This window comes from Muntiacus reevesi, chromosome 13, assembly GCF_963930625.1.
Source record: "Muntiacus reevesi chromosome 13, mMunRee1.1, whole genome shotgun sequence".
Classification (NCBI taxonomy): domain Eukaryota; kingdom Metazoa; phylum Chordata; class Mammalia; order Artiodactyla; family Cervidae; genus Muntiacus; species Muntiacus reevesi.
Window position 1 is genome coordinate 1,983,906 of NC_089261.1, and position 27,917 is coordinate 2,011,822.

At 54.5% G+C, this 27,917-nt stretch overlaps 1 protein-coding gene and 1 gene segment (V, D, J or C); both read right to left on the bottom strand.

Moving 5' to 3' along the window:
- The window catches only part of LOC136146030 (immunoglobulin lambda variable 1-40-like), a 168,043-nt gene that overhangs the window by 5,027 nt on the left and 135,099 nt on the right, over nt 1-27,917 (bottom strand).
- Nucleotides 1,233-27,670, bottom strand: LOC136146137 (immunoglobulin lambda-1 light chain-like). Its single transcript, XM_065905054.1, has 4 exons — nt 27,596-27,670; nt 27,154-27,454; nt 2,988-3,022; nt 1,233-1,679 (listed from the first exon to the last, which is right to left on the bottom strand). Exons 1-4 carry the CDS (start codon nt 27,639-27,641, stop codon nt 1,360-1,362), a joined length of 702 nt encoding a protein of 233 aa, XP_065761126.1. The 5' UTR covers nt 27,642-27,670; the 3' UTR covers nt 1,233-1,359.

The window sequence follows — 27,917 nt, forward strand, 5'->3', positions numbered from 1 at the left end:
CATATCATGTTCTCAGTTCTTCATGACGAAAATGTACGACAAGATCCAGGGGAGCTGGTCCTGGGCGGCCACAGCTCCGGGTGGGGGACACGGCGGCATTGTACCCAGCAGGGCCACTGAGATGAGGGCCACCTGGCGGTCCCCTTCTCCCTGGGGTCTTCGTTTTCCCATGATGGAGATGGGATCAGGCAGCAGCTACGGGACACTGCGTCCCTGGCTTCTCCCACCTCCTCGTCTGTGATTTTGGGTCGGGGTACCAGGGGTGAAGACCTGGGGTGGGGGTTCTCTCCTCTGCCTCAGGGAGGCCGCAGCGTCCTCTGTCCATGTAGACTTCGTCCCTGGGCTGACCCAGCTCTCTGTAGCTCCGGGGAGGGCGGCTTCCTCGCCCTGAAGCTGGAGGCACAGATGGGCTGCAAGGCTGGGGCCCTGAGGATGGCAGAGCCAGGGGGCAGCGGCTCTGAGCGGATGACCCCTTGCCCCAGGCCCTGAGCTGATGTGTCCAGCTACAGGTGCGCTCAGGGGAACCGCTAGGTTATGGGGGGGAGGGCGCCCTGGGCAGGGATCGGGGGCGCCGACTCCTCTGAGACCCCGACCTTGTTAGAGTCCTCCGGCCACACCCTAAGCCTGGCAAGAGCTGGGTTCATCCGCCTGCCTCTCTTCCTGAATCCCAATGGACTCTCCCCATGTGACAGTCACTGGATGGCCTCTTTATCCCCAGAAGGTGTCCTTTTCCGCTGACCCGGCTCTCCTGACCACCTCCCACCCCGCCGCCACACAGGAAGATGGCACCTGGTCCCTGCAGATTCCCCCAGAACTAATTCGGTCCCTGACCTGGCTTCAGATGCCTACAGTCCTCCTGCGGGAGGCCCCAGCTCCCCACTAGGGTCCAAGCCTGCCCTTGTGTGTCTCAGGCTCACCTGGAACCCTCCTCATTTCTCTCCGGTCCTTGCCCCCAACCCCAGAGCCATCCCCTGTTCCTTTCACAGGCCCTGTCCCTTCCCAGGGGGACGGGGTGGGGGGGCAAGCCTGCACCCCAGGAGTCTGCACCGCCTGACGATGTCCTGCTCTGGGCCACCGCTCCCCTGGCACTCAGAGCTCCCTGCTCCGGGGGCTGGGTGGGGGTGACGACAAGTAGATGGACTCTCACGTCATACCTGTCCCTTCCCTAAGGAACTGACCCTTAACCCCGACACTGGGCCAGACCCAGAAAGCACTTCAGAAATGTCGGCTGATAAATGACAAGGTCTTTATTCAGGAGAAGCAGGAAGAGGGAGGGAGGCGAGCCCCCTGGGCTGAGCCGACCTGGGCGGGGGCTCAGGGGTCCCCGGAGAGCTGGGGGAGGGGAGTGGGCCCAGGGCCCTAGGAGCACTCTGAGGGCTTCACTGTCTTCGCCACGGTGCTCCCCTCGTGCGTGACCTCGCAGCTGTAACTGCCTTTAGATTTCCAGTCGCTGCCCGTCAGGGTCAGGTAGCTGCTGGCTGCGTACTTGCTGTTGCTCTGTTTGGAGGCCGGGGTGGTATCCACGCCCCGGGTGATGGTGCTGCCGTCTGCCTTCCAGGTCACGGTCACGCTACCCGGGTAGAAGTCGTTGATGAGACACACCAGGGTGGCCTTGTTGGCGTTGAGCTCTTCCGTGGAGGGCGGGAACAGAGTGACCGAGGGTGCGGACTTGGGCTGACCTGCAAGTGGGGGAGGGATGAAGGTCACAATCGCAGGTCTGCTGTCCATCATGGGAGCCCTTGAGTCTGTGTCGCAGGGGACACAGGATCCTTTGAGAGCCCAGCAGTACCCCGAGTCCAGGCACCACCGTGAGCCAGAGGGTCTGTGCCAGGGAAGGCGGTGGGGTTTTCTCAGGCACCTCCCCATCTTCCTGGGAAACCTGAGCCGAGACCCCTGCCAGCGCTGTCCTGAGACCCCCTGGGTCTTGGTTTCCCACACAGACATCTGACCCTCACTCCCTGCCTGCCCCTTTCTGACAATTGATGGGGGTCTGCCTGCGGCTGTCTGTCTGTCCCCTGAGTAGATGATATGACCTCTCTCACCTCCTGTGGGTCAATCCAGGGACATTTCTGACCTGATGTGTTTTCTCCGGGGACTTCTGAACCTATGCCTCAAGGGGTCTGTTTCACCCACATCTGTCTCCCTGGACCCTGCCTGTGGGCCAGGATCTTTGGCGATCTAGAGCCTGTCTCTTCTTCCGAGGTCTCTCTTATCCTAGTCTTTTTGGCTCTCCGCCCCTTGCTCTGTAAACTGGACACATCAGTAGAGCTTTTGTGCCATAGATTTTGCCTTTTTTTGAGCAAGGAAGTGTGTCCTGGGACTTGGGGATCCACGGTGTCCTCATCTTGACCTCCCATCTCCATCCCCAGCTCTGAGTTCAGCAGCTCCTCCTCCCCTGTCTTCCCTCTCGCAGTTTCCCTGGGTTCCTGGCCGGCCCAGGATCTGCACGGCAGCCCCACGGAGGCCTGGGGGAGCCCCTCCACCTCTGCGGGGTCCGCAACCGGGATCCCTAGACCCAGAGTCCCCAGACCTCCCTGACCCTCTGACCTCGGTCCTCAACCCTGGCCCTGAGGGAAAGCCTCCCCATCTCTTTCAGCTATCTTTTCCCCTCTTCCCTTTGAGATGGGGACCCCGAGTGACCCTTAGAGACAAAGTGGGTCCAGTAAGAGCCCAGACTGGGGGTTGGCGGGGGACAGAGAAGAGCGCGTCTAGGAAGCCAGCTTGGCCCCAGGCAGACAGACAGAGGAGTCTGTAAGTCATCTTGCCCGTTCCCTGGCCTCTGCGGTCAGAGGCGAGGATCTGGTGGTGACCACCAGAGACAAGCAGGGCAGTCTGAAGGGGAGAGGGAGAGGTCAGAGCCCGGAGAGCAGGGTCCTGGCAGAAGGCTTGACCATAGGCTGACCCCAAGACCCAGCAACGAGGAAAACAGCAGAAAGTGGCCCAAACCTCGAGAAGAGCCGGGGGTTGAGGGGGAAGAGGAGACTCACCCAGGACGGTCAGCTTGGTCCCTCCACCGAAAATCCAGCACAGTGACACAGGCTCGAACAAAAACCCCTCCCTGGGAGGCCCCCGCCCCAGCCCCGGCCCTCCACCTGCAGCTGTGCTGGGGGACGTGGGTCACCGCCCCAGGCCGGTGTCTGCTCACAGAGGGGCTTCAGCACCCCTCCTCTGCAGCAGACAACAGGACAGGGGACCCCGAGAGGACAGCGTGGGCACCCTGGAAGCAGGTCTCCCAGAGGAAGGTGGTGTCCGACCTGCGGTCCCCGGGAGCTGTCTCCTGGGATTTACCGAGTGTGTGGAGGCATCTTTGGGTCCATGAGGTTCCTTGGAAATGGACACCTCTTCTCTGTGTGTTTGGACAACCCTCCTTCCTTGGTGAGACCACGAGGTGAGGGCAGAGGATGTCCCCTCCCCGCCACAGCCCCTAGCCCCTTCCAGGTAGAGGCAGTTGACCAGTGTTCGGAGCTGTTGGAATCCTCCTAGGTGCCTGAGCATCACGTCAAGGGTGTCCCTGGGATATCCTAGTTTGGGTCTATCTTGAGTGGGGGCAGGGCTGGTCCCATAGGAGATGACAGCCTGGCCTCCAGGCGTGGGGCATCCCTGTCACTCTCAGGTCTGGTCTCACGTTGAGGGGTGTGCTGGGGGGGATTCCTGCCCTGCCTCATTCACAGCAAGACAGGGGCTGCGTGTCCTCCCTGAGGCAATGCCAGCTTCCAAGAAAGGAAACCCAGATCCTGGCCAATTCCGGTTATTGGAACGAAAATGCACAGCAAGAGTTAGATATGTCATCACCCAGAAAATGAGAGCCTCAAGGGTCTGTCACATGGGACCCAGGGGCCCCCTGAAGAGGCTCCCAGTGGACACATGTCCATCTTTTGGAGCCCAAATGCCATCCTCAGAAAAAAGCCGGCAGTGTGTTCACACAACCATATTCATTTATGTCCTGGATTATTTGCCACGTGAGGACGGCAGACTCCAGAGCATCGTGCTGTAAGGGGACCCCAAGAAGATTTGGGTCATAACAGAACTTCTTCTGTTTTGCTGGATATGAAACGCACACCAACCCGTTCGCGGACATGGGAGCCCCCGGAGGGAAAGAGTCCAGATCTGAAATCTCGCCGTGATGCGCTCCTTCTCTTGGGTGGACAGGGTCACTGAGCACCAACTGCTAATGACACTCAAAGGTGGTCTCCCTGCCTGGGGCCATGGACGGAGAGTAGTTAACTGCCCTGGGAAGCAATTGTGCCAAAGCCCACCCTGAGCTTGTTACCCCTGTGTGGCCCGAGCCGCCTTGCAGGCCCAGGAAGCAGACAGAGCCACTCAGGCACAGCAGGGGATACGGGAGGCTGTACCCCAGCCCTGGGGGGTCCAGAGAGCAGCTGATCTCCTGAGGCCCCTCCTTGCCAGGAAAAGCCGGAGACTAAGGCACATCCACCAAGCACGTGTCAAACCTTGCTCAATCCTCACGTAAACAAGAAAGACCGCAAAATCAAACACCACCGAGAGCACGACGAATTCAATTCACAGTTGACAATGTCAGGCGTTTGCTGAGAACTGCCATTTGATGTTAACAATTTACGCATGATATCTGATCAGGTTTGATAATACATTGCAGCTCTCTTTGAGGTCCTTGTACCTCAGGACATAATCGCAATATTTCAATATTTCCAAATTTCAATATTTCCAATTTCAATATTTCCAATATCTGGAATTGGCTGCCAAAGGTGACCTAAGAGAGGAATTATTGTGTGGTTGTATTGTCAGTAAATGGAAGACTTTGGGGAATTCACTGATGAGAGCATGGGGCTGTCTTTCATTCACCTGCATCCTTATTTTTTGTGTTGAAAGTTTTTTACAATAAAAACTTACAAGAAAGTAAATGGGATATTGCTCTTGGCAAAGCAGCAAGGGACAGGGTGGTGGCATTGTACCCAGCGGGCCAGTGAGATGAGAGTTTGGTGGCCCCCTCTCCACCGGAGCCTCCACACTCAGCTTTGTGAATGGAGTCCCAGATGCCCTGGGACAGGACCCCGAAGTTTCTATCTGGAGTCGAGTCTGTGTTTGGAGTGGAAATGTCTGGGATGAGGCTCCCAGGGGGCCCCTGTCCTCTGTCCTCTGTGTCCCCAGTGTCCCCTGTATTGCAGGTTGTGTCCTGGGCTGTCCTTGTCCCCCACCGGCTGTGGTCAAGGCAGCAACCAGTCCCTGGCGAGCCAGAGGGCCCAAGAGGCCTGGGGACGCAGGACTGCCGGAGCCATGGGGAGCCGTGGAGACGGAAGGGGGAGGTCCCCTGGGCAGGGATCTGGGGGCGCTGACCCCTCAGGAGGCCGGACCTCTGGAACCCTCAGGTCACACCCGCAGCCTGCCCTGAGCTGGGTCGACCCAGCCTGACTCTCTTCCTGAATTGTGATGGACTCTCTCTCCTTGGCACGTTGACTGGGATCCCCTTTGTGGGCCCAGATGACGCCTTCTGCCCCGGACCCAACACGCTTTGAATCCGCACCTCGATCAGGGTGACGGCACCGGCTCCATCTTGAACCCAACCATCAACAACTCCCTCCCCAACCTGACCTCAGACGCCCACGCACCGTGATGGAGGTCCAGCCCCAAACGAGGGTGGCCTTGAGCTACCCCGACCAAGCCCATCAGGATGGACACTGAGCTTCCCGGCGCCTCGGGCTCACCCCAGCTCCCGGCACGAGTGAGCGGGACCAGCACCATCTCAGAGAGTGTGCCAGGTGCCCTGAGGGGAAGGGAGAGTGACCGTGATTGGCCGATCGCTAGCTCATGTGATGTTGACCTGTTCCTCTGCTGCAGACCTTATCAGTGTCTTTACTTAGTTAATGGAGAAGGAAATGGCACCCCACTCCAGTATTTCTGCCTGGAAAATCCCATGGATGGAGGAGTCTGGCAGGCTACAGTCCATGGGGTGGCAAAGAGTCGGACACGACCGAGCGACTTCACTTGACTTAGTTTATGTGTGCTGGACACTAGTTTATTGGACACTAGGGCTTCTGTGATGCATCCTCAGGCTTTCTGTGGTTGCTTGGTGACGGGCCAACCATGGACCCCTCACCTGGTAACTGCTCTCCCCTCTGGGTCCCCTGATGAAATACGAAAGGTCAACCTCTGCTCCTGAGACTATGGCCTCGGAGTCTCCTTCCCCCATAATCCTGCCTCTGGTCCACTGCTGCCTCCTGGGACCCGTTTGGTTTTTTCCGTGATCCTCCCAGAGCCATCCCCTGTTCCTTTCACAGGCCCTGTCCCTTCCCAGGGGGACGGGGTGGGGGAGCAAGCCTGCACCCCAGGAGCCTGCACCGCCTGACGATGTCCTGCTCTGGGCCACCGCTCCCCTGGCTCTCAGAGCTCCCTGATCCGGGGGCTGGGTGGGGGTGACGACAAGTAGATGGACTCTCACGTCATACCTGTCCCTTCCCCCAGGAACTGACCCTTAACCCCGACACTGGGCCAGACCCAGAAAGCACTTCAGAAATGTCGGCTGATAAATGACAAGGTCTTTATTCAGGAGAAGCAGGAAGAGGGAGGGAGGCGAGCCCCCTGGGCTGAGCCGACCTGGGCGGGGGCTCAGGGGTCCACGGAGAGCTGGGGGAGGGGAGTGGGCCCAGGGCCCTAGGAGCACTCTGAGGGCTTCACTGTCTTCTTCACGGTGCTCCCCTCGTGCGTGACCTCGCAGCTGTAACTGCCTTTGGATTTCCAGTCGCTGCTCGTCAGAGTCAGGTAGCTGCTGGCCGCGTACTTGCTGTTGCTCTGTTTGGAGGCCGGGCTGGTCACCACGCCCCGGGTGACGGGGGTGCCGTTTGCCTTCCAGGCCACGGTCACGCTACCCGGGTAGAAGTCGTTGATGAGACACACCAGGGTGGCCTTGTTGGCGTTGAGCTCGTCCTTGGAGGGCGGGAACAGGGTGACCGAGGGTGCGGACTTGGGCTGACCTGTGTGCACAGAGGTGGGGGTGTCAGACGCCGGGGAGGTTCCGACCTTGTCCCCCAGTACAACCTCGTGACTTGTCCCCACGGTGGCCCTGCTTGCCTTCTTGTGCCCGCCCCTCCCTTGCACTCAGCCCCTCAGAAGCCGGGGCACGCCCCTCTCCCAAGCGGCCGGCCAAGCGTGGCCTCAGTGTCCCCGGCGGTGACCAGGGCCGCTCTCGCCCGTCCGCCTGGCCCCTGGAGTCTGTGTTTGCTCTTGGCCCTGACGTCTTGAGCCCTCAGTCCCTGCCAGACCCCTCCGTGACTTTCCGCTGCTGCAGCCCAGGTGCTTCCTCCGTGAGCTGCGGTCCCCCAGCCCACTGGCCAGGACTGTCCTGACAGGAGATGTGGGGACAGCCGCGCCAGAGCCATGTGCCCAGGGGACCCGGGCCTTCCTCTCCTCGTCGGGCACCGGCTGGCCCCAGCCCAGCCTCAGGTCTCCCGGCCAAAGCCCGGGGTTCCCGCTGAGGCCCTGCCTGTCTCCCCGTCCCTTCCGCCTGAGTGCAGGGCCCCTCGCCTCGCCTGCCTTCAGGGGATGGTGCCCCCACACAGCACCTCCGACGACCCCGATTTTATGAGGGTCAGAGCCCCGTTCATCATCTCCTAAGTCTAACGCCCGCCTCGAGGCCAGCAGAGGCCGACCCTCGGACAGGTGTGACCCTTGGGCCCCAGGGGATCAGGGCTCCCGGACGGAGGAGTTCCTGCCCCAGGGGACCCGCTCCTTCCTGGCCACTGTCCCGAGAGCCTCTGGTCAGCTCGCCCCGTCTCAGCTGTGTCCACCTGGCCCCTCAGCCCAGGGCGGGCGAGACCCCTCTCTCTGTACCCTCCCGGGGCCTCCCTCAGGCTGCCCGCTGTGTCCCTGGAGCCCGGTCACAGTCCCCGCCGAGCCCCCAAGTTCCCACCTGGCCCTCCCGGCCGGGGCACGGAGCTCACAGCCTGGAGCCCGGGGCTTGGAGATGCCCCTAGTCAGCACCAGTCTCTGGCCCGCACCCCAGTGTCTGCCCCGCAAAGGGGAACAAGTCCCTGAATTCCTGGACCAAACCCCAGCCCCAGCGCCCGGATTGGCCCCATCGGACAGTAGGACTCTGGAGGCTCCTGCTGGTTACCCCAAGACCAACCAGCCTCCCATCCCCGCCCCACGGAGAAAGGTGGGGATCGGCCCTTAAGGCCGGGGGGACAGAGAGGAAGCCGCCCCAGAGCAAGAGAAGTGACTTTCCCGAGAGAGCAGAGGGCGAGACAGGCTGGGGAAGGGCTGGGAGCCACTTACTCAGGACGGTGAGCCGGGTCCCGCCGCCGAAGACAAAACACAGTGACTGAGCCTCGGACCAAAACCCGCGGGCCAGCACCTGGGGCCTGCCCCCCGGGGGCTGCGCCAGGCGGGAACCTGCTGGGCGTGACGGGTCAGGGCTGCAGCCGCTGGGGCTGTGTCCGCGGGCTGAGGGGCGGTGTGGAGCCCGCCCTCCGGGGGCCAGGGCACGCCCGGGTGGGCTCACGTCCTGGAGGTGTCCCCCTGCCCGGCCCCCTGGCCGAGGCAGCAGCCTCACACGCCTTGGAGTCGCCCAGCCTGTCCCCCTTGCTCGGAGGCCGTCCTGGCCACCCCTGACTCCTCAGCGCTGACGGAGACGCCGCGTCTGTGCGGTGCGGCGAGGAGTACCGGGCTGGCTCGGACCTGCCCGGCCGCTCCTGGCCTCACCGTCAGGCCGCTGGGTGTTCCTTCTCCACCGTTTCTCACAGTCCAGGCAGGCAGCTCCCTTCCTGGGCCTGTGGACACCAGGCTATTCCTAAGGCCCCAAGCGGGGAAACCCTGCCCTGTCTCCTCCACCCACGGAGACGCAGTTCAGTTCATTCTCTTTGATGAAGCCTTTCCTGCTGTCTCAGATCACTGTCTTTCTGTACATCTGTTTCTCCATCCATCCAACATCCATCATCCATCCATCTGTCATCCAACATCATCCATCCATCCATCATCCATTCATCCATTGTCATCCATCATCCATCCATCCATTATCATCCATCCATCTGTCATCCAACATCATCCATCCATCCATCATCCATCATCCATTCATCCATTATCATCCATTATCCATCCATCCATTATCATCCATCCATCCATCCATCATTCATCTGTCTGTCCAACAATGGCCATCAAGCACCCGTCTGCCAGGCCCTGTTTCACACGCGGGGACGTGGTGGGGGGAGCCCTCTCTCCCACCCCCACCCTCCCTGAAGCTTCTCAGGTCGAGTCTAACAAGGTCCCCGTCCCGGTCAAGCCTGTGATCCCCCGCAGCCCCCCAGTGTCCTTCCCCTCTCTCTGCTTCTGACGCACACTGTGCACTCGGACAACCACCCAGGGACCTTGCATCCCTATTCTCTTCCTGACCTCTTCTTTTGGCTCTGGATTTATACACATTCTGCCTCCCGGATGCGTCTCTGCTTGAGTGTCCCACAGACACCTCAGACTCTGCATCCTCCATCTAAACTGCTCCCAGTTCCTTGCAGATTTGGTCCCCTCATTGTTCTCAATGCAGTAGATTTCTCCCCAAGCCAGAGGCCTGGACTCATCCCGGAATGCTTGCCGCTCACTGAGTCAGCCTCTGGGTCCTACCATAACAAAAAATACCCCTACAAATCTCAGAAAAACAGAACACCCAGATTGCACTGTAAGAGTTTATGATGAAAAGAATCCTCAGGCTTTGCCAAATCTGATATTATCTCCCGATGTATTAATCTAAGTAGGGAGGTAACCCCTACTGCACTGGGTTCAGCATCCTTTTAATTCAACAGTGGAAGTTTTTGGTCATGGTTGTATTTAAGGTATGCACATACGATTTTTGAAACAAAATTTAACAGAACAGCAAAGTAAATTCAGCACTTATTTCTGATTAAAGAAAGCAAATATCCAGCTTTTTTACTAAGTTAATTATCTAAGGACACATCCTCAACTTAATGAAAAGTATCTCCTGAAACTCACAGCATGCCTCACAATTAAAGGCAAAACCACTTCAGAGGCCAGGGTTCCCACGCTCGCTTTTATTATTTAACATCTTCTACAGATTCCAGCCCATGAGATGAGCTGGGGGGAAGAGTGTGAATGTTAGGAAAAATGAGATAAAATTGGTTTTTGCAGATGAGGGGGTAGTTTACTTTATTTTTTTTTTTATTTTTTATTTTTTGGTAGTTTACTTTAAAAAAAGAAAAAAGAAAAAAAAGCAAGCTCAAGATGAACTGAAGGACTATTAGAACTAGTACGAGAGTTAACCTGTGATTGAATACAAGCAGGCAAGGCAAAAGTCAGCAGGTTTCCTTCTATACAGGCGGTAACCATTGAAAATACGAAACGGGGGAAGCACTGACAAGTTCGATAAAAGTTCTATTAAAAGCCCTAGGAATAAACTTAACACGGAATGTACAAGATCTGTGAGGATAAAACATAGCACAACCTGATGAACGGACACAGCAGCAAAGACCTCAATTCCCCTCAAGTGAACCCGTGTACTCCATGAAATTACAAGCGCAACATCAAAGGAATAATTTTGGACTTCCTTGGTGGTCCAGTGGCTAAGACTCCAAGCTCCCAAGGCAGGGGGCCTGGGTTCGACCCCTGGTCAGGAAATTAGAACCCACATGCTGCAACTAAGAGTTTGCAAGTCGCAACTAAAGCTCCAGAGTGCCGCAGCTAAGACCTGGCACAGCCAAATAAATAAATATTTTTTAAAAAATCAGTGAACCAGTTCTAAAGTCCAACAGTAATGGTGGAGTTCAGTTCAGTTCAGTCGCTCAGTTGTGTCTGACTCTTTGCGACCCCACAGACTGCAGCACGCCAGACTTCCCTGTCCACCACCAACTCCCGGAGCTTACTCAAACTCATGTCCATTGAATCGGTGATGACATCAAACCGTCTCATCTCAATGGTGGCGAATAGACACAAATATTTTGACTGAGAATAATACTGGCGGAATTATTCTCTAACAGGTACCAAAACACACTGTAAAGCTACAATAATTAAAACATGGTGGAAGGGATGTGGGAATTGATGGTTAGAACCACAGAGAGGATGTGATAAGTCAGTAATTCAGCATTTGGTGAAAGCTGTGTTTGTATTCGACAAAGACAGGATGACCGATTCCCCATTTGGAAAATATATAAGGATACATTTCTACCAACACAAAAATAAATTCAAGGCGAAGTAAAAACAAACACCAAAACAATATAAGTACAGGAATAAAATACAAAGAAAAAATCAAAATAGGAATGTCTTTCCTATGCTTGCCACGGATCACAAACACCATAAAGAAAAACAACCGATCTGACACGTAAAAATTAAAAAGACTTAATATTGAAAGACCCAACAAATGAAATTGGAAAACGGATCAGGCAAAAATATTTACCACATAAATAATTAATGAGGGGTTACTATCCCAGATGGATGAAGAGTTTCTATAAACCTTAGAATACAATCAACCGAACGAAAAATAAACCAGGCAAAATTACAACCAGTACATTCACAGAAGAAATAAAATCAATCAATAAAAATATGAAAGGAAAATAAATTTCACCAACAATCAAATAAACAAACAGCAAACAGTTTTGTTCTCATTTTTGCTCTTCAGACGCGCAAAATAAAAACAAGATTCAAATGTCACATTATTGGCGAGAATGGAGAGGAAAAAGCACTGTCATTCACTGCAGTGAACGGAAGCTGGAACAGACACTTGGGAGGACCGTTGGCATCACCTGTGAAAATTTCAGAGCCTGTTGCCTCTGACCCAGCCTCCCATTTTTAGGCATCTTTCCGGGGAGATACAGCATACAAAGTACGTGCACATAGCTACGCACGCTTCCACGTAGCATCTTTTGTAATTTACATTTTTTAGTGGAAGCAACCTAAATGTCCATTCATAGGGGAATGATTAAAGACAAGCTGCTTCATCCAGACTTTGAATTCACACAGAGCCATTCAGAGAACTTGGGGGATCCATGTGGGCTGATATAGAAAAATCTCAACAGACTATTTAGAAAGACAGTTGCAGGCTCATAGGCAGAGTATGAGTCCATTTTGAAAAATAAAGCCCACCACCTCTTAGGTGTGTGTGTGTGTTTTCAGGGGCATACATACCTAGGAGGAGGGCCAGAAGTGTACAGACCCACGTGACACTCTCTCTTGCTGTAGAATGGATTTTAGGGTAAGATGTGTGGAGTTGGCATGCAGAAACTTTCAATTTCTGCTTTATATGTTTCTGTGCTCAATCTTTTTTTAAAAGCACACAATATTTTGGTATTAAAAAGCATTTTAGAAGATAAAATTTTATATATCTTCTTGCAAACACTTTCATAACTATTTTTTATAGTTTATAATTTTATAATTATATTTCATACAATTATAACTTTATAATTTTATAAAATTATAAAGCAAAAATTAAGAATATCTGGCTAGAGACACATTATTGACATATTTCTATATTTTCTGACAAGCTTTTGAAAGTGCACACATGCTTTAAAAACCCACTTTTAGAAATATCATTTTGGAAGTTTGTGTTAAGATGCCTTACTATGGCTGTTCCATGCTGTGTTTCATCACACCCTTTCTGTTGGATATTTAGGTTATTTCCAGTTTTCTCCCATCATTAAGTTGAGTTTCTGGTTTGTAAACCTTTGGTCACATCTTTTTGATTGTTCCCCTGCCCCTAGATGAATTCCTAAAAGCGGAATTACACAATTTAAAGAAATATGCTTTCTTTTATGACTTGCAGCATTTTGCCGAAAAGGGTGCACAGTTTAGACTTTTATAGCCGGTTCATGACAGTGCCTGTTCCTCCCCGTCAGCCCTCTGATGATGCCACCGTAAATTCGCCTGCCAATTCCATAGGCCATCTCGGTGCCTGGTCACCGAGGACCGCCCGCCCGCTCTCCATCACCTTTCCACAGCTTCTCCTCCATCCTCTAACCTGACCTCACACTGGTCTCTGATCTGAAGCAATTTTTCCAGAGCACGAACTGGACTCTGACAGCCCCGCACTTAAATCCCTCAATAGCTGCCCTGGACCCCGGGATAAAGGATGGGGTGGGCAAGACCCCCGTGGCCTGTACCCCGCTCGCCCCAGCTCTGGACGCTCCCTGCAGGCCTGTGCACCCCTCTCTTCTCCTTAGCCTCCCCCATCCCAGGTCAGTACTCCTCACCTGGACATGACCCCTTGGTTCAGGCTTGGCCCCATTAGACACTTGGGAACCTTGCTGAGAAGCTGTCCTCCTTGGGGGAGACCGAGCCGAGCCCTTGCTTCCTTCTCTGGACGCCTTGCAGACTTGCCCCTTCTCTTGGATTGTTTTCTTAAAACATGGGACACTCTGGTGCCTGTCTAGTCCCGGGATTTCTACAATACTGGGACTTAGGCGTGTGCTGTGTGACCTTGGGGAGCTTGCCTCACCTCTCTGGACCTCTATCCCCACCTGTAAGAAGGGGAGGAAGGCAGACCTGCCTTGTGGGGCCGCCCCCCAAAATGATGAGTGCCTTCTGGGTACGTCCTGCCCCCGTTGCGCTGTGTCTGCCCTGCTCAGAGGGCCGGGGTGAGGCAAGAGGGACACCAGCCATGAGTGCAAAGTCTCAGGGGCCCCCAAAACTCCATGAGATAAATAATATTTCAATGCAATATTAAAAAATAAAAACCAACACAAAGGCACACTAGGCCAAGTGTCAACGCCGTAAGTAAAGCCACTGTCTGCTCAGGCCCCTTCTCTCCAGCTGGCTTTCCCTTCTCGCTCCCCGCCCCTGCGGGCATTCACCCCTGGGTCCCATCGGAGGGAAGCCCCACTTCCTACACCACGACTGCCCCGGTCCTTACCTGTCCCACAGGCTCCACGGGCTCTTTCCTGCCGGGGCTTCCATGCTGGGGGCTGTGTTCCGAGGCGCCGCCGTGGGGGGCAGCAGGCCGTGGGTACCCACCGCCAGGCCTAGCAGGATGAGAGGCCAGGGCTGCCTGGGGCCACCGCGCTGACCCCTGGGGGCCTCGCGGGCCCCCTGGCCTGGTCTGGACCTCATGTGCCCCAGGGCCCAGGGCACCTTGGGCAGACGCGCTGGTGTGGGCTCCTCCTGGAAGGGGGTCGAGAGTGCCCCCGCCTCCCCTTGCCGGCAGGGGCCGTCCCGGCGCGCCCCGTCCCAGGGCCCCGTCCTCTGCCAGGGCCTCTGTCCCTGCCCCCAGCACCGCCCCGTCCCCCAGGGCCGGCACTGGGGGGCCTCTCCCGGGGGGGAGGTCTCTGCCAACTGCTCTGCTGTGGTTCCGGGGCTCAAGGGCTTCTCACTACAGCCCGCCCCCAGCCCCGCCCCACCCCGGGCCCTGGCTCGGCACACCAGCTCTGTTCCGCTTCTCTGCTCTGCGAGGTTATCTCGTGGCCCTGAGAGGCCGTGGAGGGCTGGGGTCCCGGTGCTGTCAGGACTCTAGGTGTAGGAAGAACTCCACGCGGCAGGTTGCACGCTCCTGCTCATTGTGGCCAGCACCTACCCTCCGGCTTGGGAGTTGCTTCAGTTCTGTCATTCATTCAGTCGTGTCCGACTCTTTGCGACCCCATGGACCGCAGCACACCAGGCCTTCCTGTCCGTCACCAACACCCAGAGTTTACTCAAACTCATGTCCATTGAGTCGGTGATGCCATCCAACCATCTCAACCTCTGTCGTCCCCTTCTCCTCCCACCTTCAATCTTTCCCAGCATCAGGGTCCTTTCCAGTGAGTCAGTTCTTTGCATCAGGTTGCCAAAGTATTGGAGTTTCAGCTTCAACATCAGTCCTTCCCATGAATATTCAGGATTGATTTCCTTTAGGATTGACAGATTGGGTCTCCTTGCAGTCCAAGGGACTCTCAGGAGTCTTCTCCAACATCACAGTTCAAAAGCATCAATTCTTCGGCGCTAAGCTTTCTTTATGGCCCAACTCTCACATCCATACATGACCACTGGAAAAACCACCACTTTGACTAGATAGATGGACCTTTGTGATCCAGTTGCTTAGGTTCACTTAAGTCCAGCTCTGCAGCCCTCCCAGTTCTCTATTTCAGCAACTCTGGGGAAGGACCCCAAAGGCACTTTTCTGGAAGCAACCTTTCAGACATGTCTGGCCCTCATATTTTGAGGCTGATACTCCTTAACGTTCCTTCTACATTTGGCGAAAATCGGTCCAGTCTGTTCCATGGGATGTGGTATCAGACGCACAGCCTGGGACTTCAGTTCCTTCACATAGATAGCATGCTGGGAGACAGTGTCTGTGGATCTCTGCGTTTCTGCACGTCTCAGGAGCAAAGACACGGATCGCCTTTGTCATGGATTGTCTTTGGCTGTTTGTGGAATGAGAAACCCTGGAAGGTAGAGCTGGCGTCTCCCTCCGGAGCTGAGCAGACGTGGGCCCCCAGCTTGGCCGTGTGGGTGTGTCCTGGCTCCTTTGCATCACCCCGTCGGTCTCAGAGAACCACTGCTTGGACGACGCTCGTGGCCCAGCCGCCACTCTGGCTGAGTGACAAGCTGGCCTTTGTCTCCGGCCCAGCATCTCGGGTCTGCCCGCATCAGTGCAACTGTGGCAGCCTCACGGTTTAGCTGGCAGGCAGGATGACCTCCCAGACCCTGCACAGCTCTCGATAATGACAATAATGACGATGATGAGCGGGGAAGGAGGGGGCGCAGTGGATGGTGCTGATCAGAACCTCACGGTTTGAGCAAACTCGTAAAGCAGTTTCGGAGGAAACCCAGGCTGCCTGGTCCATGCTGAGGCTGGGCTGCACACACGCATCCCTGGCCTTGGACACTGGCCAGCACTGAGCAGTAATGGGGTGTGGGTGCCCTAACAACTGCCATGTAGCCATGGGGGAGCCCCGAGGGGCCCCGATCCAGTCCAACTTCTCCCCACCGTGGTGCTTCGCTCACCCCAGCCTGGGACCTGTGCCCCTCACATCTCGGGGCTGGGTCCCGCCTCCTACCCCCGGGGTCCCAGGCGGAAGCTGCTTCGTCCCAGCACCCCCCGTGCGGATGTGACACTCCTCCACTCCCCAGGGCCTGGAGGCTGCGGTGGCCCCCCGGGACAGCCCCGGGTTTCGGGGAGAAGAAGGGACTGTCCCTGAACTCGGCGGGTGACTCCAGCTGCCCCCCTTCCCCCACCCTGCACCTGCCCAGGCCTCGGGGCCCAACCCACCGCAGACCACTTCCTCCTGCGGGGGCTGCGGTCGGAAACCCAAGTCTGGCCAGGCCCCGGGGGACCCTCGGGGGCCGGGCAGGGCCTTCCCAGCTCATGCAGCTGCAGCCCTGGCCTCGCCACTCAGGCCTGCCTACACCCTGCCGCGCTGAGCACGGCTCAGAGCTGGATTCCAGCTGGCTCAGAGATGTCGGGGTCCAGCTGTCCCACTGGGTGGACCCCCTTCCCAGGGCCTCTTGCTCCTCTGCGCCCCCGCCCCGCCCACCTCCCCTGGACTGGAGGGGTTGTCGTGTCCAGGCACTTCCGTCTGCTCCTGCCCACTCTCCACCCCGCAGGCCCCAGAGACCCCGCCTGCGGCCACTGAGGACCCCTGTCTCCCAGGCCCAGGCCGCCCCCAGCTCCCCGCTTCCCTCCTCCCCAAAGTCAAGCCTGGTGGATCCTTCTCTTAAGCACTTCACTGTTGGGGCTTGGAGCGTTTGGGGTGGAGTGGGGGACAAAGGGTCGTCTGGAGGTGTGACCAGGTTTCTGGAATCAGGGTCTGGCTCTGTGGTTCCTGAGCCCCCTCTGAGGGGTCCCCGGGAACCCTGAAGACCCCGGCTCCTCTGGTGATCCTGGGGGTGCAGAAGCTCCCCCACCCTGAGCTGTCTTTCAGCAAATGGGGAGAGAATCCTGAGGCTTCTGGAGATGTGACAGACTCCCCCACCTGGCAGTCCCTTCTGCGGATGAGGGAACAGAGGCACAGAGAGGGTAGTTTCTTTCCTAAGACACACAGCAAGTTGATGTAAAGACTGTGTCCTGGGACTTACCAGCATCAGCTGTAAACCTGGGAGGACCAGGTTTTTTGGGACATGGCGGTGGGGTGGGGTCCAGCCTGGAACTTGGGGGCTCTGGGAAATTTCCCTCCCTTAAACAGATGGGGAAACAGTGGAAACAGTGACTGACTTTATTTTTTTGTACTCCAAAATCACTGCAGATGGTGACTGCAGCCATGAAATTAAAAGATGCTTGCTCCTTGGAAGGAAAGTTATGACCAGCCTAGACAGCATATTAAAAAGCAGAGACATTACTTTGTCAACAAAGGTCTGTCTAGTCAAGGCTATGGTTTTTCAAGTGGTCATGTATGGATGTGAGAGTTGAACTACAAAGAAAGCTGAGGGAAAAAGAATTGATGCTTTTGAAATGTGGTGTTGGAGAAGACTCTTGAGAGTCCCTTGGACTGCAAGGAGATCCAACCAGTCCATCCTAAAGGATATGAGTTCTGAATATTCATGGGAAGGACTGATGTTGAAGCTGAAGCTCCAGTACTTTGGCCACCTGATGCGAAGAACTGACTCATTGGAAAAGACCATGATGCTGGGAAAGATTGAAGACCGGAGGAGAAGGGGACGACAGGATGAGATGGCTGGATGGCATCACTGATTTGATGGACATGAGTTTGAGTAAACTCTGGGAGTTGGTGATGGACAGGGAGGCCTGGCGTGCTGCAGTCGGTGGGGTCACAAAGAGTCAGACACGACTGAGCGACTGAACTGAACTGAACGGAGTGGACGGACCTGGTAGCGGGCAGCAGAAACCCACTGTAGAGGGAGACGCTGCCCAGAAAGTGTGGCGCTCAGACGCAGGACAGGGTAGACCTGGGGGTGGGGGGGTAGGCGGCTCCAGTGGAGGAGCTGGTGGGGGAGGGGGCAGCGGCTGGCCTCCGTCTTCCTGGCACCCCGCCCAGTCCTAGGGTGGGGGGTACTTAAGATGGGTCACATCAATACATGTCAGAGCCTGACTTCACTCACTATTTCGATGCTTTATTGATCCGGATTGGGGGGGGTGGGGCAGGAACTTAATTTCAATTCTAAAACCTATTGCATTAAATATTTCTCTCTCTCTCCTTTCTTTTTTAAATTTGGCCATGTCTTGTGGCTTGTGGGATCTTCGTTCCCCGACCAGGGACTGAACCGGTGCACCCAGCAGTGAAAGCGCTAACCGCTGGATTGCCAGGGAGGTCCCGGAACATTGTTTTCCTTGATGACTGGGTTTTGGGACACTTCCTGGGCCAGAGGGGGCAAGGCCAGCTGCGCCCGCCTCTCCTGGCCAGGTGGGTTTATATTAATATCTGGTGGGTAGCTCTTATTTTCCAGGTCCTTTCCAAAGGTTTGGACCGACGCCTGGGAGGGGCACGCTCCTGTCACGAGGAGACCCTACTTTGGCGGCTGGTGGTTTTTGCAGCAGCTGCCGCTCCCTTAACTGTTCCCCCGGCCACTATCAGCTCGGGGAGTCCTCCTGGGACCCCGGGACGGTGGTTCAGACTGACACATTCTCACATCCTTGTTCCGTTCACGGGAAATGCTTCGCCTGATGGCTAACGATGCCAAGGTGATTTATCTTTGATTCTTACTTCTAAACGCCAAACACCTAAACACCCTGACGTTTATTTCTCACTATCCATGGCGGCCAGCGGTTATCTGTTGCTAATTCAAGAATGCTAAGTAGCCTGGTGACTTATCTTGGTTTTAAAGAGTTTTTATAAATGTAGGTAAAGGAGCATAGACGATCTACATCATTTTAACGTTGATTTCACTAGACAGACACATCCTTTAATTTTCAGTGATTTCATGATATTCCTCAAAATGCACACTAATATGTTTGTATGTACCAATGCAATGGGAAGGCATCTAACAGAACTTGGTCGGAACGGGAAGTCTGACAGGGAGGACTAGCTTTGCTAGTTAGATCACATGATTAGACTCTTCCATCGACTAAATGATTCAAGTCAGCAGCCTCAAGTTTTGGAGGAAGCATATACTGAAAGCAGCAGTCCCTTTTGGCTTCAGGGACAAGGGTGGGAGATGGTTTCAAGATGGTTCAAGTGAACTACATTTATTGTGCACCTTATTTCTATTATTATTACTTCAGCTCCACCTCAGATCTCAGGCATTAGATCTTAGAGGCTGGGGACCCGTGACTTAGAGCACACGACAAGATTTTTCTCATAAGATACTGGATTGGCAAAGATGCATTAAAATGACCCGTGCAGGCATGTTAAGTCATGTCCGATTCTTTCGACCCTGTTGACTATAGCCTGCCAGGCTTTTCTGCCCATGAGATTTTCCAGGCAAGAACACTGGAGTGGGTTGCCATTGCCTTCTCCAAGGGATCATCCCGACCCAGGGATGGAACCCACGCGTCTTGTCTGTCTGCATTGGCAGGTGGGTTCTTTACCAGCTGTGCCACCTGGGAAGCACTGAGATGACAGATATTTAAAATTTCCTCAGTCTTTAAAGCTATGTCTTCTTCTACAAGGGGCCTCTTAAGTGAAGATTTAAGCAGGAAGCTCCGCTCAAGCTTTCTTGGTGTTCACCCCTGAAACGGAGAAAGTGAACAAGTGGCCGGGTGACGCCTCTCAGCAGGTGGTTTCTTGAAAAGCTGCCTCTGGGGTGGGGCCAGCTTGCAGGTTTCCCCCAGTGGATGGGACAGAGAACCCTCATCTCAGACGGTCTGGAGGTGCGAACTGGCCCCCACTCGAATCCTCTTGAAGTCCAATGCTTTGCGTTCTGCGAAATCAAGAGTATGAAATGGAGCTGTCAGCTGATAAATCATTCAGAGAACCAATTTCTGACCATCCAGCACGAATCATTTTTGACACCTAACCAGGAAGGAGTTCATAGCAGGGAGTGACACCCTATTACAAAGCTCCTATTTATGGAACTGAAGTTTCTCCAGGTTTGTTGTAGAAACGAAAGCCAGAACAGCATTGCTGACAATGCTAGACCTACTTCATTCTAGAGGTAAAGAAAGAAAGAAGGTGAAGTCACTCAGTCGTGTCTGACTCTTTGCAACCCCATGGGCTGTAGCCTACCAGTCTCCTCCAGGCCAGAGTACTGGAGTGGGTAGGCTTTCCCTTCTCCAGGGGATCTTCCCAACCCAGGGATCGAACCCAGGTCTCCCGCATTGAGGGCAGATTCTTTATCAACTGAGCCACAGGCGAAGCCCCAAGAGGTAAAAGTAAATTATGCTAATTGATGGATCCATGAATCAACGCTAGTTGATAATTATTTATAAGGATTTCAGGACTTCCCTGGTGGTACAGTGGATAAGAATCTGCCTGCCAGTGTGGATTTGATCCCTGGTCAGGCAGAGCCCACCTGCGGCAGAGCAACAAAGCCCACGTGCCTCAACTACTGAGCCCGAGTGCCTAGGGGCTGTGCTCCCGACAAGAGACGATTCCATGCTGAGAAGCGAGAGAGTCGCCCTGCTGGCCACAGTTAGAGAAAGCCCACCCAGCAACAAAGACCCTGGGCAACCAAAAATTAAAAATAAGTAAACGAGCTGTAAAAATAAAGATTTCAATGCATTTATGTCGTTTGAGTCAAGCTCTGCTCCTAATAGGGTAATAACTCAAGGTAGGAGAAAACTTTTAGCACTTAAATTCATGGTGCTATTGAAAATTTTTTAAATGATCGTATGTTGTTCTGACAGAGATGCAGGGTATTGAATGAGATTTTTGGGTATGAAAATGCATGAGCATAAGTCCATTCGATACGTCTACATCTCCATTCCTGCCCTGGAAATAGGTTCATCTGTGCCATTTTTCTAGAGTCCACATGTATGCATTATCATGTGATATTTGTTTTTCTCTTTCTGACTTACTTCACCCTGGGTGACAGAATCTAGGTCCACCCATATCTCTACCAATGACCTTATTTTGTTCCTTTTAGTAGGTAAGTAATACTATATTGTATGTATGTACCACATATTCTTTAAAAAAAATTATTTAATTTTTCTCTTTTTTGTTTTCTAAATGATGAAAGTATAACAACACATTTAGAAGAGACTTGGAAAACACAGAACAAGTTTACATATAGTTCCACCATAAATTACAAATATTTTTTATTTTTTTATTTTTCAGTGGGTTTTGTCATACATTGATATGAATCAGCCATAGAGTTACACGTATTCCCCATTCCGGTCCCCCATCCCACCTCCCTCTCCACCCGATTCCTCTGGGTCTTCCCAGCCCACCAGGCCCGAGCACTTGACTCATGCATCCCACCTGGGCTGGTGGTACAAATATTTTTTTAAGTAGATAAATTAAGATTTTTAGTTGGAGTTTCAACATCAAGCTCTCAAAAATTAATAGAATGAATATACAGAGAAGTAGAAGGATAGTGTAGACCTGAAAAGCACTATGAACCGATTCAGCCTAATTAAGATTTATACAATTTTTCCACAACAGTGGATCCAAATTCTATTCACTTTCCCATAGACAATAAACGAGGAGACAATGGAACATATCCAGGGACACAAAGCGAGGTGCAAAAGTTTAATGGTTTAAAGGAACTGAAATCACAGAGTCTGTTCTCTTATCACTGTGGAAATACGTTAGAAACCATATCAAAAGGTATTTGGAAATAACCCACATGTTTTGTAGTGCAATGTGACATTCATCAAGAGAGATCTTTGCGTTAACCACTGAAAGCCTCAATAAAACCAGAAGACTGAAAAAACAGAGGGTGATTGCAGAGAAGAAAACAATTAAATGAGAAGTTAATATCAAAATGAGCAACTAATATCAAAGATACTTTAAAACAATCTCATGTATTTGGAAATGAAATGCCCACTTTTAAATGATGGGTGTATCTAAGAAGCCATAGCAAGGAAAGTTAGAAAATATTTAAACAGAATAAAAATGACAAGAGAATTTACCAGAATTTGTTGCCAGCAGCTGAAGCTGCTCAGTGCAACCAGATATAACGTGCGTCACATCCTCTTTACTCGTTCATCTGTCACTGGACACTTAGATTGTTTCCATGTCTTGGCTGTTGTCAACAGTGCAGCTTTGGGGACTCCAAGGGCGAAGGGGAGGGTGGGATGGATTGGGAGAGGAGGCCTGACGTGTACACACTGCCTTGGATAAAACAGCTGGCTAGCGGGAGCCCGCTATAAAGCACAGGCGTCTCAGCGGTGCTGTGAGGACCCCGTGGGGTGCTGTGAGGACCCCGTGGGGTGGGGTGGGGAGGTGGGAGGCAGGCTCCGGAGGGAGGGCATATGCGTATTGCCTTTGCCTTTTCTGAGCTGGTTCAGTCGCGTCCAACTCTCTGTGACCCCATGGACTGTAGCCTGTCAAGCTCCTCTGTCCATGGGATTCTCAAGGCAGGAATGCTAGAGTTGGTTACCATGCCCTCCTGAGGATAGGTAAAACTAATTCACATTGTTGTACAACAGAATCGAGTGCAACATTGTAATGCAAATATATTCCAATAAAAATTTTTTTAAAAAAAGAAAATATATGAGCAGACCAAAGGTAGTAAGAGATGTGGAATGAAAACATGTCTAAGGAGCAGGAAAGATGAACGTTATAGAAGAATTTTTAAGGAGAGTGGCTAGCAAGTCATGATAATTTTTAGCTTCTGAGGAATATACTTAAAGGAGTGGTGTGAACATTTTACAGAAGTTCTGATGAAAACGTTCGGATGTCAGGTTACGAAGGGGCAGGGGTCCTGGGGAGCCCGGTTCTTAGAGGGTTTGGGGTGACGGGGGTGGGGGGCTGGGCTACAGTCCCACACCCTGTCCTCCCAGGGAGGCCCCGGGTCTCAGCGCTGGACGATCAGGTAGGCTGACCAGAATGGCCACCCGACTCAGGGGCCACCAGCGGCCACCAGCGACTGACAGTTTCCTGCCTGCTCCTGGAATCTTCCCACCGCTCCTGAGAGACGCTGAGCGTGGATTGGGGACATGGCTGTCCTAGGACTCAGCCGGGATAGGGGACCCTCTGGCCCAAGGCTGCTGATGGCAGCCCCAGGACCCGGGACCCACTGTCCACTTGCCACTGCTCAGCAGGATGAGCAGAGGCCCTGAGTGCACAGAGAGACCCGGGCCTCGGCGTGACCTGCAGCTGCTCAGAGGAGGCCGGAGCGCTGGCAGGCAGCGGGTGTGTGTCTCCCTTCCCGTCGGCCGGTGACATGTGGGCACTGCTGTCCCACACCTGACAGTGATAGTCGCCCTCATCGTTGGCCCGGGCCCCGCTGATGGTCAGGGTGGCTGTGCCCCCCGAGCTGGTGCCAGAGAACCGGCCAGGGATCCTGAGGCCCGCTTGCTATTCACATAGATGACCCGCACAGGGGCCTGGCCCGGCTTCTGCTGGTCCCACTGATCATTTTCACTTCCAATGCTGCTCCCCCCACACATGATCCCGCCCATCAATCCCACGGTCACTGACACCGAGGGTGACTGAGTCAGCTCGTAGGAGGACACCGCCTGCAGGAGAGAAAAGGAGAGGTGGCTGGAGGTGGAGAACCTCGGGGCACAGTCCCCCTGCCTCACCAGGATTGAGTGCCTAACAGTCTTTGGGACCCAGGGCACCCCCGGCCCTCAGTCTCAGCCCCCCTGGCCCGTGGGCCTGGCGGACGGAGTCTCTGAGGGCAGGAGACCCCCCCCTCTCTGGCAGGCGCGGCCCTCAGGGCTGACCCAGCAGGGAGCGCAGCGGGGGATTTCAGCCCCTCCAGCTGCCCACCCTGCAGCAGGGCCAGGAAGCATGCTGGCCCCGTGGTCAGCTCCCGCTGAGCTCAGAGTCAGGGCCAGGCCTGTCCCCAGGGCCTGGGCCGGGGTGCGTGGACCCTGGGCTCATCTGTGCAGTGAGCCAGGAGGCCGAGGAGGAGGGGGGTCCAGGCCAAGGTGGAGGCGCCCCGAGTCTGCTCGCCAGGCCCAGGCTGGGCAGGGCTCCTGCCGGGCCTGTCTTATCCCCTTGCTGCTGGGGATGGCAATCAGCCCCAGCCCAGGGTGCTGCCTGCAGCCGTGTGGTCAGAGAGGCTCAGCCCAGGAACATGGGGCAGGGCCGCCCTGCACACTTCCCTCAGCCCGGGGCTCCTCCTGCACCTGCTGGTCTCAGGGTCTGGGGGGACAGCTCCACCCCAGACTGGGTCCCGGCCCCCCTCCTGGGAGAGAAGCCCTTGTCACTGAGAGCTCAGAGCTGGAGACTGTCTGTATCTTCTAGGAAACCTGAGGCCTTTGCACCGAAGGATCCTGGGCTCTGCCATGAACATGGCCAGAGTCACGGTGGAGATGTCGGGGTTTCCTGGAAGCCAAGTCCTTCCACTGTTTCATCCTGGTTCACGGGAAGGACCTTACTTTCATCCAGGACTTTGAAGTGTCTCATCCTTCACTGTTTTTAGGGGCAGTTTACATGTGGGTCTGGTTCTAGCTCCACCTCCAGAACGTTTAAGGGAAGGTTCTTCTGACCGTTCAGGTCCCCCGGACGGTGAGCCTCACCAGGCCCACAGCACAGGTGACGCACCGCTGCAGGGCCCAGCCCAGACACAGCTCCCGAGTGACGGAGCCACGGATCACACTGCTCCTCTGCCGAGGGCACGGGGAGTTCTGAAAGGTCCCCTGAGGTCCTGCCGTGTCCACCCTCGGCCATGAGGTCCCGGGCAGCCGGGGGTGCTGGGCCTCAGAGTCGCCGTGTGTGGTCTGGGCCACCGACCGATCCTGTGCTCGAAGGAATGACTGGGTGTAAGAAAGAACACCGGCTGAATTATAAAACTCCTCACGTGAACATACACACACGAGACACTTATTCCTTTGCCTGCATCGGGCGGCATGCAGGATCTCTACTTGCGACCTGCGGGGTGCAGTTTCCCGAGCAGGAGTGAGCGCGGGCCCCCTGCACCGGGAGCTCGGCGTCTAGCCTCGGGACCAGCACGGAAGTCCCGGAAACGCGGTTCCGAAAGCTGCCTTCAGTCGCTGGGGCAACGCAGGAACGCAAACGGTGTTTCTAATTAAGACAAATAAACCTCTCGGCTCTGTGTTGCTGGGGCGGACAAGAGAGAAAACTGGGCCCGGCCCCCTGGGGCGAGATGGGGAAGGAGAAGCTTGTCCTCCCGGAAGGACAGAGGCCGTCAGTGCGAGCGAAGAGCGCGGAGCCCGTGCGTCCTCACGGGACGGCACCCCGGAGAGCCGGCCCTCCCTCCGGCGTGAGCTGTGGGTACCCAGCCCGGCGGGGGCCCTGACGCCCAGGCCTCCGCAGCTCCAGGCGCGGCGCTGAGGGGCTCTCTGCTGCCCCCCGGCGGCCACTCGGCACGGCTGCGGAAGGGGCCGGGAGTCATCCAGGATCCACTGCCCACGTGGCCATTCCCTGGGCCTTGACTCCGGGCCCCACGGGGGGACCTACTGCTCCCTTCATGCCTCAGACTGCCTCAGTGTCAGGCTTAGGGCCTCAGGTCACCTGTGAGATGGTGAGCAGACCTGTCTGGGGGAGGAGGCCCAGGGTTCCACCTGCAGCATCCCTGTGTTGCCCCCTTTGGGACATTAAGTCTCCAAAACACAGACTGTCTTTCTATATGACTTGCTCTTATTTAATTTCATCGCCAGATGTTTTATAACTCTCAGTAAATAGGTCTTTTTCTCCTAAGTTAAACTGATTCCTTGGATACTATTGTTAATGGAATTGTTTGTTGGTGCATCCACACCCAGATGATTTTTGCATCTGAATCTTGAGCCCTGATGCATTTCTGAATTCATTATGAGTAAGTTTTTGTGGACTTTTGAAATTTGTCTATATTGTACTATGCACCCAGAGAATAGAGACCCCTGATTTCTTCCTTCCAATTTGGATGGCCATTATTTCTTTCTCTTGCTCAGTTGCGGTGACTAGAATATCCAGGACAGAGTTCACTGGCATTGGGGAAAGCTTTCAGTCTTTCACATGGAGTATGATGTATGTTGTGGGTTTTTCATAAGTGCCCTTCATTGGGTTGAGATAAATTCTTTCTACCCAGAATCTTCTGGTGTCTTGTTTCTCTTTTTCCTTTGGTCTAGAAATGATGTTAGATATTGTCAAATATTTTTCTGCACCATTTGTGATATTTACTGCTTTTTCTCTTTAATTTGTTTCAGTGGAATACTCATGATTGATTGTCTTAGGTTGAACCACACTTGCATTCCTGGGGTGAATGTCACTTGGATTTTGATACATTTTTTTGGATTAAGTTGGCTAATACCTTAAAAGATTTTTTCTTGTATATAAGGCATTGGGGGCTTCACTTTCTTTTCTTGTAATGTCTTTATTGGTAAGCATAATTCCAGCTTTATGGAATGAACTAGAGAGTATCCCTCCTCCTCTACTGTTTGAAAGATTTTGATAAAGATTAGTGAGTAATTCCTTTTTCAATGGTTGGTGTAATTACCATCTGTCCTCCCTGGTGGCTCAGAGGTCAAATATCTGCCTGCTAGGCAGCAGACCCCATGCACAGGGGGCGACTAGAGTTGAGTCTCTGGATTGGGAAGATCCCCTGGGGAAGGAAAAGGCTACCACCTCCGGTATTCTTGCCTGCAAAATCCCATAGACAGAAGAGCTGGCAGGCTGCAATCCATGGGTTACAAATAGACATGACCTGGCAACTAAACAAGAGTAAGAATTCGTAGGCACACTAAGACATGAGTGTAATGCCTCCCTGCTAAGAAATGCACCTGGAGACGGCCTGTCACAAACAGGAGGTGGTCTTCGCAGCTCCCTGCTCCTGACCTCTGGTCATCACGTAAATTCCTTGCTTTGCTTCCACTTCTTTCCAGCTCCTGAAGGTGGAGCGAGTGCTCCTGAGACCGTCCCATTTGTTGGTAACCATTCAAATATATTTTTACTCAAGGAAAACCCCACATAATAAAAAATACCAAGCCTTTCTTTAAAAAGAAAAAAAAAACAACAAACACCACATTGGACATATGCCTTCCTTTGCCTGTCTTTAAATGAGACGTAAGTTCTACATTTCACACTGTTGTCAAGAAAACACCATGGAGCCTGGTCCTGGGAACCCTAAATCCATACCTGACCCCCCCCCCCCCCCCCCCGCAGAGCCTGCCTGGAGGGCCGGGAGGAGGGGCCGCCTGGGGGCTCAGCTCCGGGGGAACCGGGCCAGGCCTGTGCCTGCTGAGTCCACAGTCCTCCCGGGGCTGGAGGAGAGTGTGAGCAGGACGGGAGGGTTTTTGTCTCACTTCCCCGTCTGTCTGTGTCACTGTGAGCACCACCAATACTGATACCAGCTAACTGACAGTGATAGTCGGCCTCGTCCTCGGCCTGGGCCCCGCTGATGGTCAGGGTGGCCGTGTTCCCCGAGTTGGAGCCAGAGAACCGGTCAGGGATCCCAGAGGCCCGCTCACTATTCCCATAAACGACCAGCGCAGGGGCCTGGCCCGGCTTCTGCTGGTACCAGGTAGCACCAAGAAATTCTAAATTGTCTCCCTGGCAGGTGATGCTGGCCGTCTGTCCCAAGGGCACGGACACCGCAGGCGGCTGAGTCAGCTGGGAAGTGACCACGTGAGCTGGAAGAGAGCAGAGAGTGAGCGTGGGAAGAGGGTCTCCTCCTGGGCCCCCCACTCACCCTGCAGCAGCCCCTGTGCTGAGCTGACGTCCAGAGCCAGCCTGAGCCCTGGTCCCCTGGGGGCCGTGCCCGGGGGCCGCACCTGTGCAGAGAGTGAGGAGGGGCAGCAGGAGAGGGGTCCAGGCCATGGTGGACGCGCCCTGAGCTCTGCCTCTGAGCCCGCAGCAGCGCTGGGCTCCACGAGCCCCTTTATTCCCTCTCAGCGCTTTGAGGGGGGCAGCGAGGGTTTGGTTTATGCAAATTCAGCCCCCGGGGCCCCCACTGAGGGGCAGGGTCAGCACACCGCCAGCCCTGTCTGTCCCCGCTTCCTCCTCGGCTCCTCACGTCTGCACATGAGACTCGTCCCCGAGGACGGAGGTCTCTGTCCCCTCCGCTGTGTCTGACACACGCCCGCTGCCCCACCC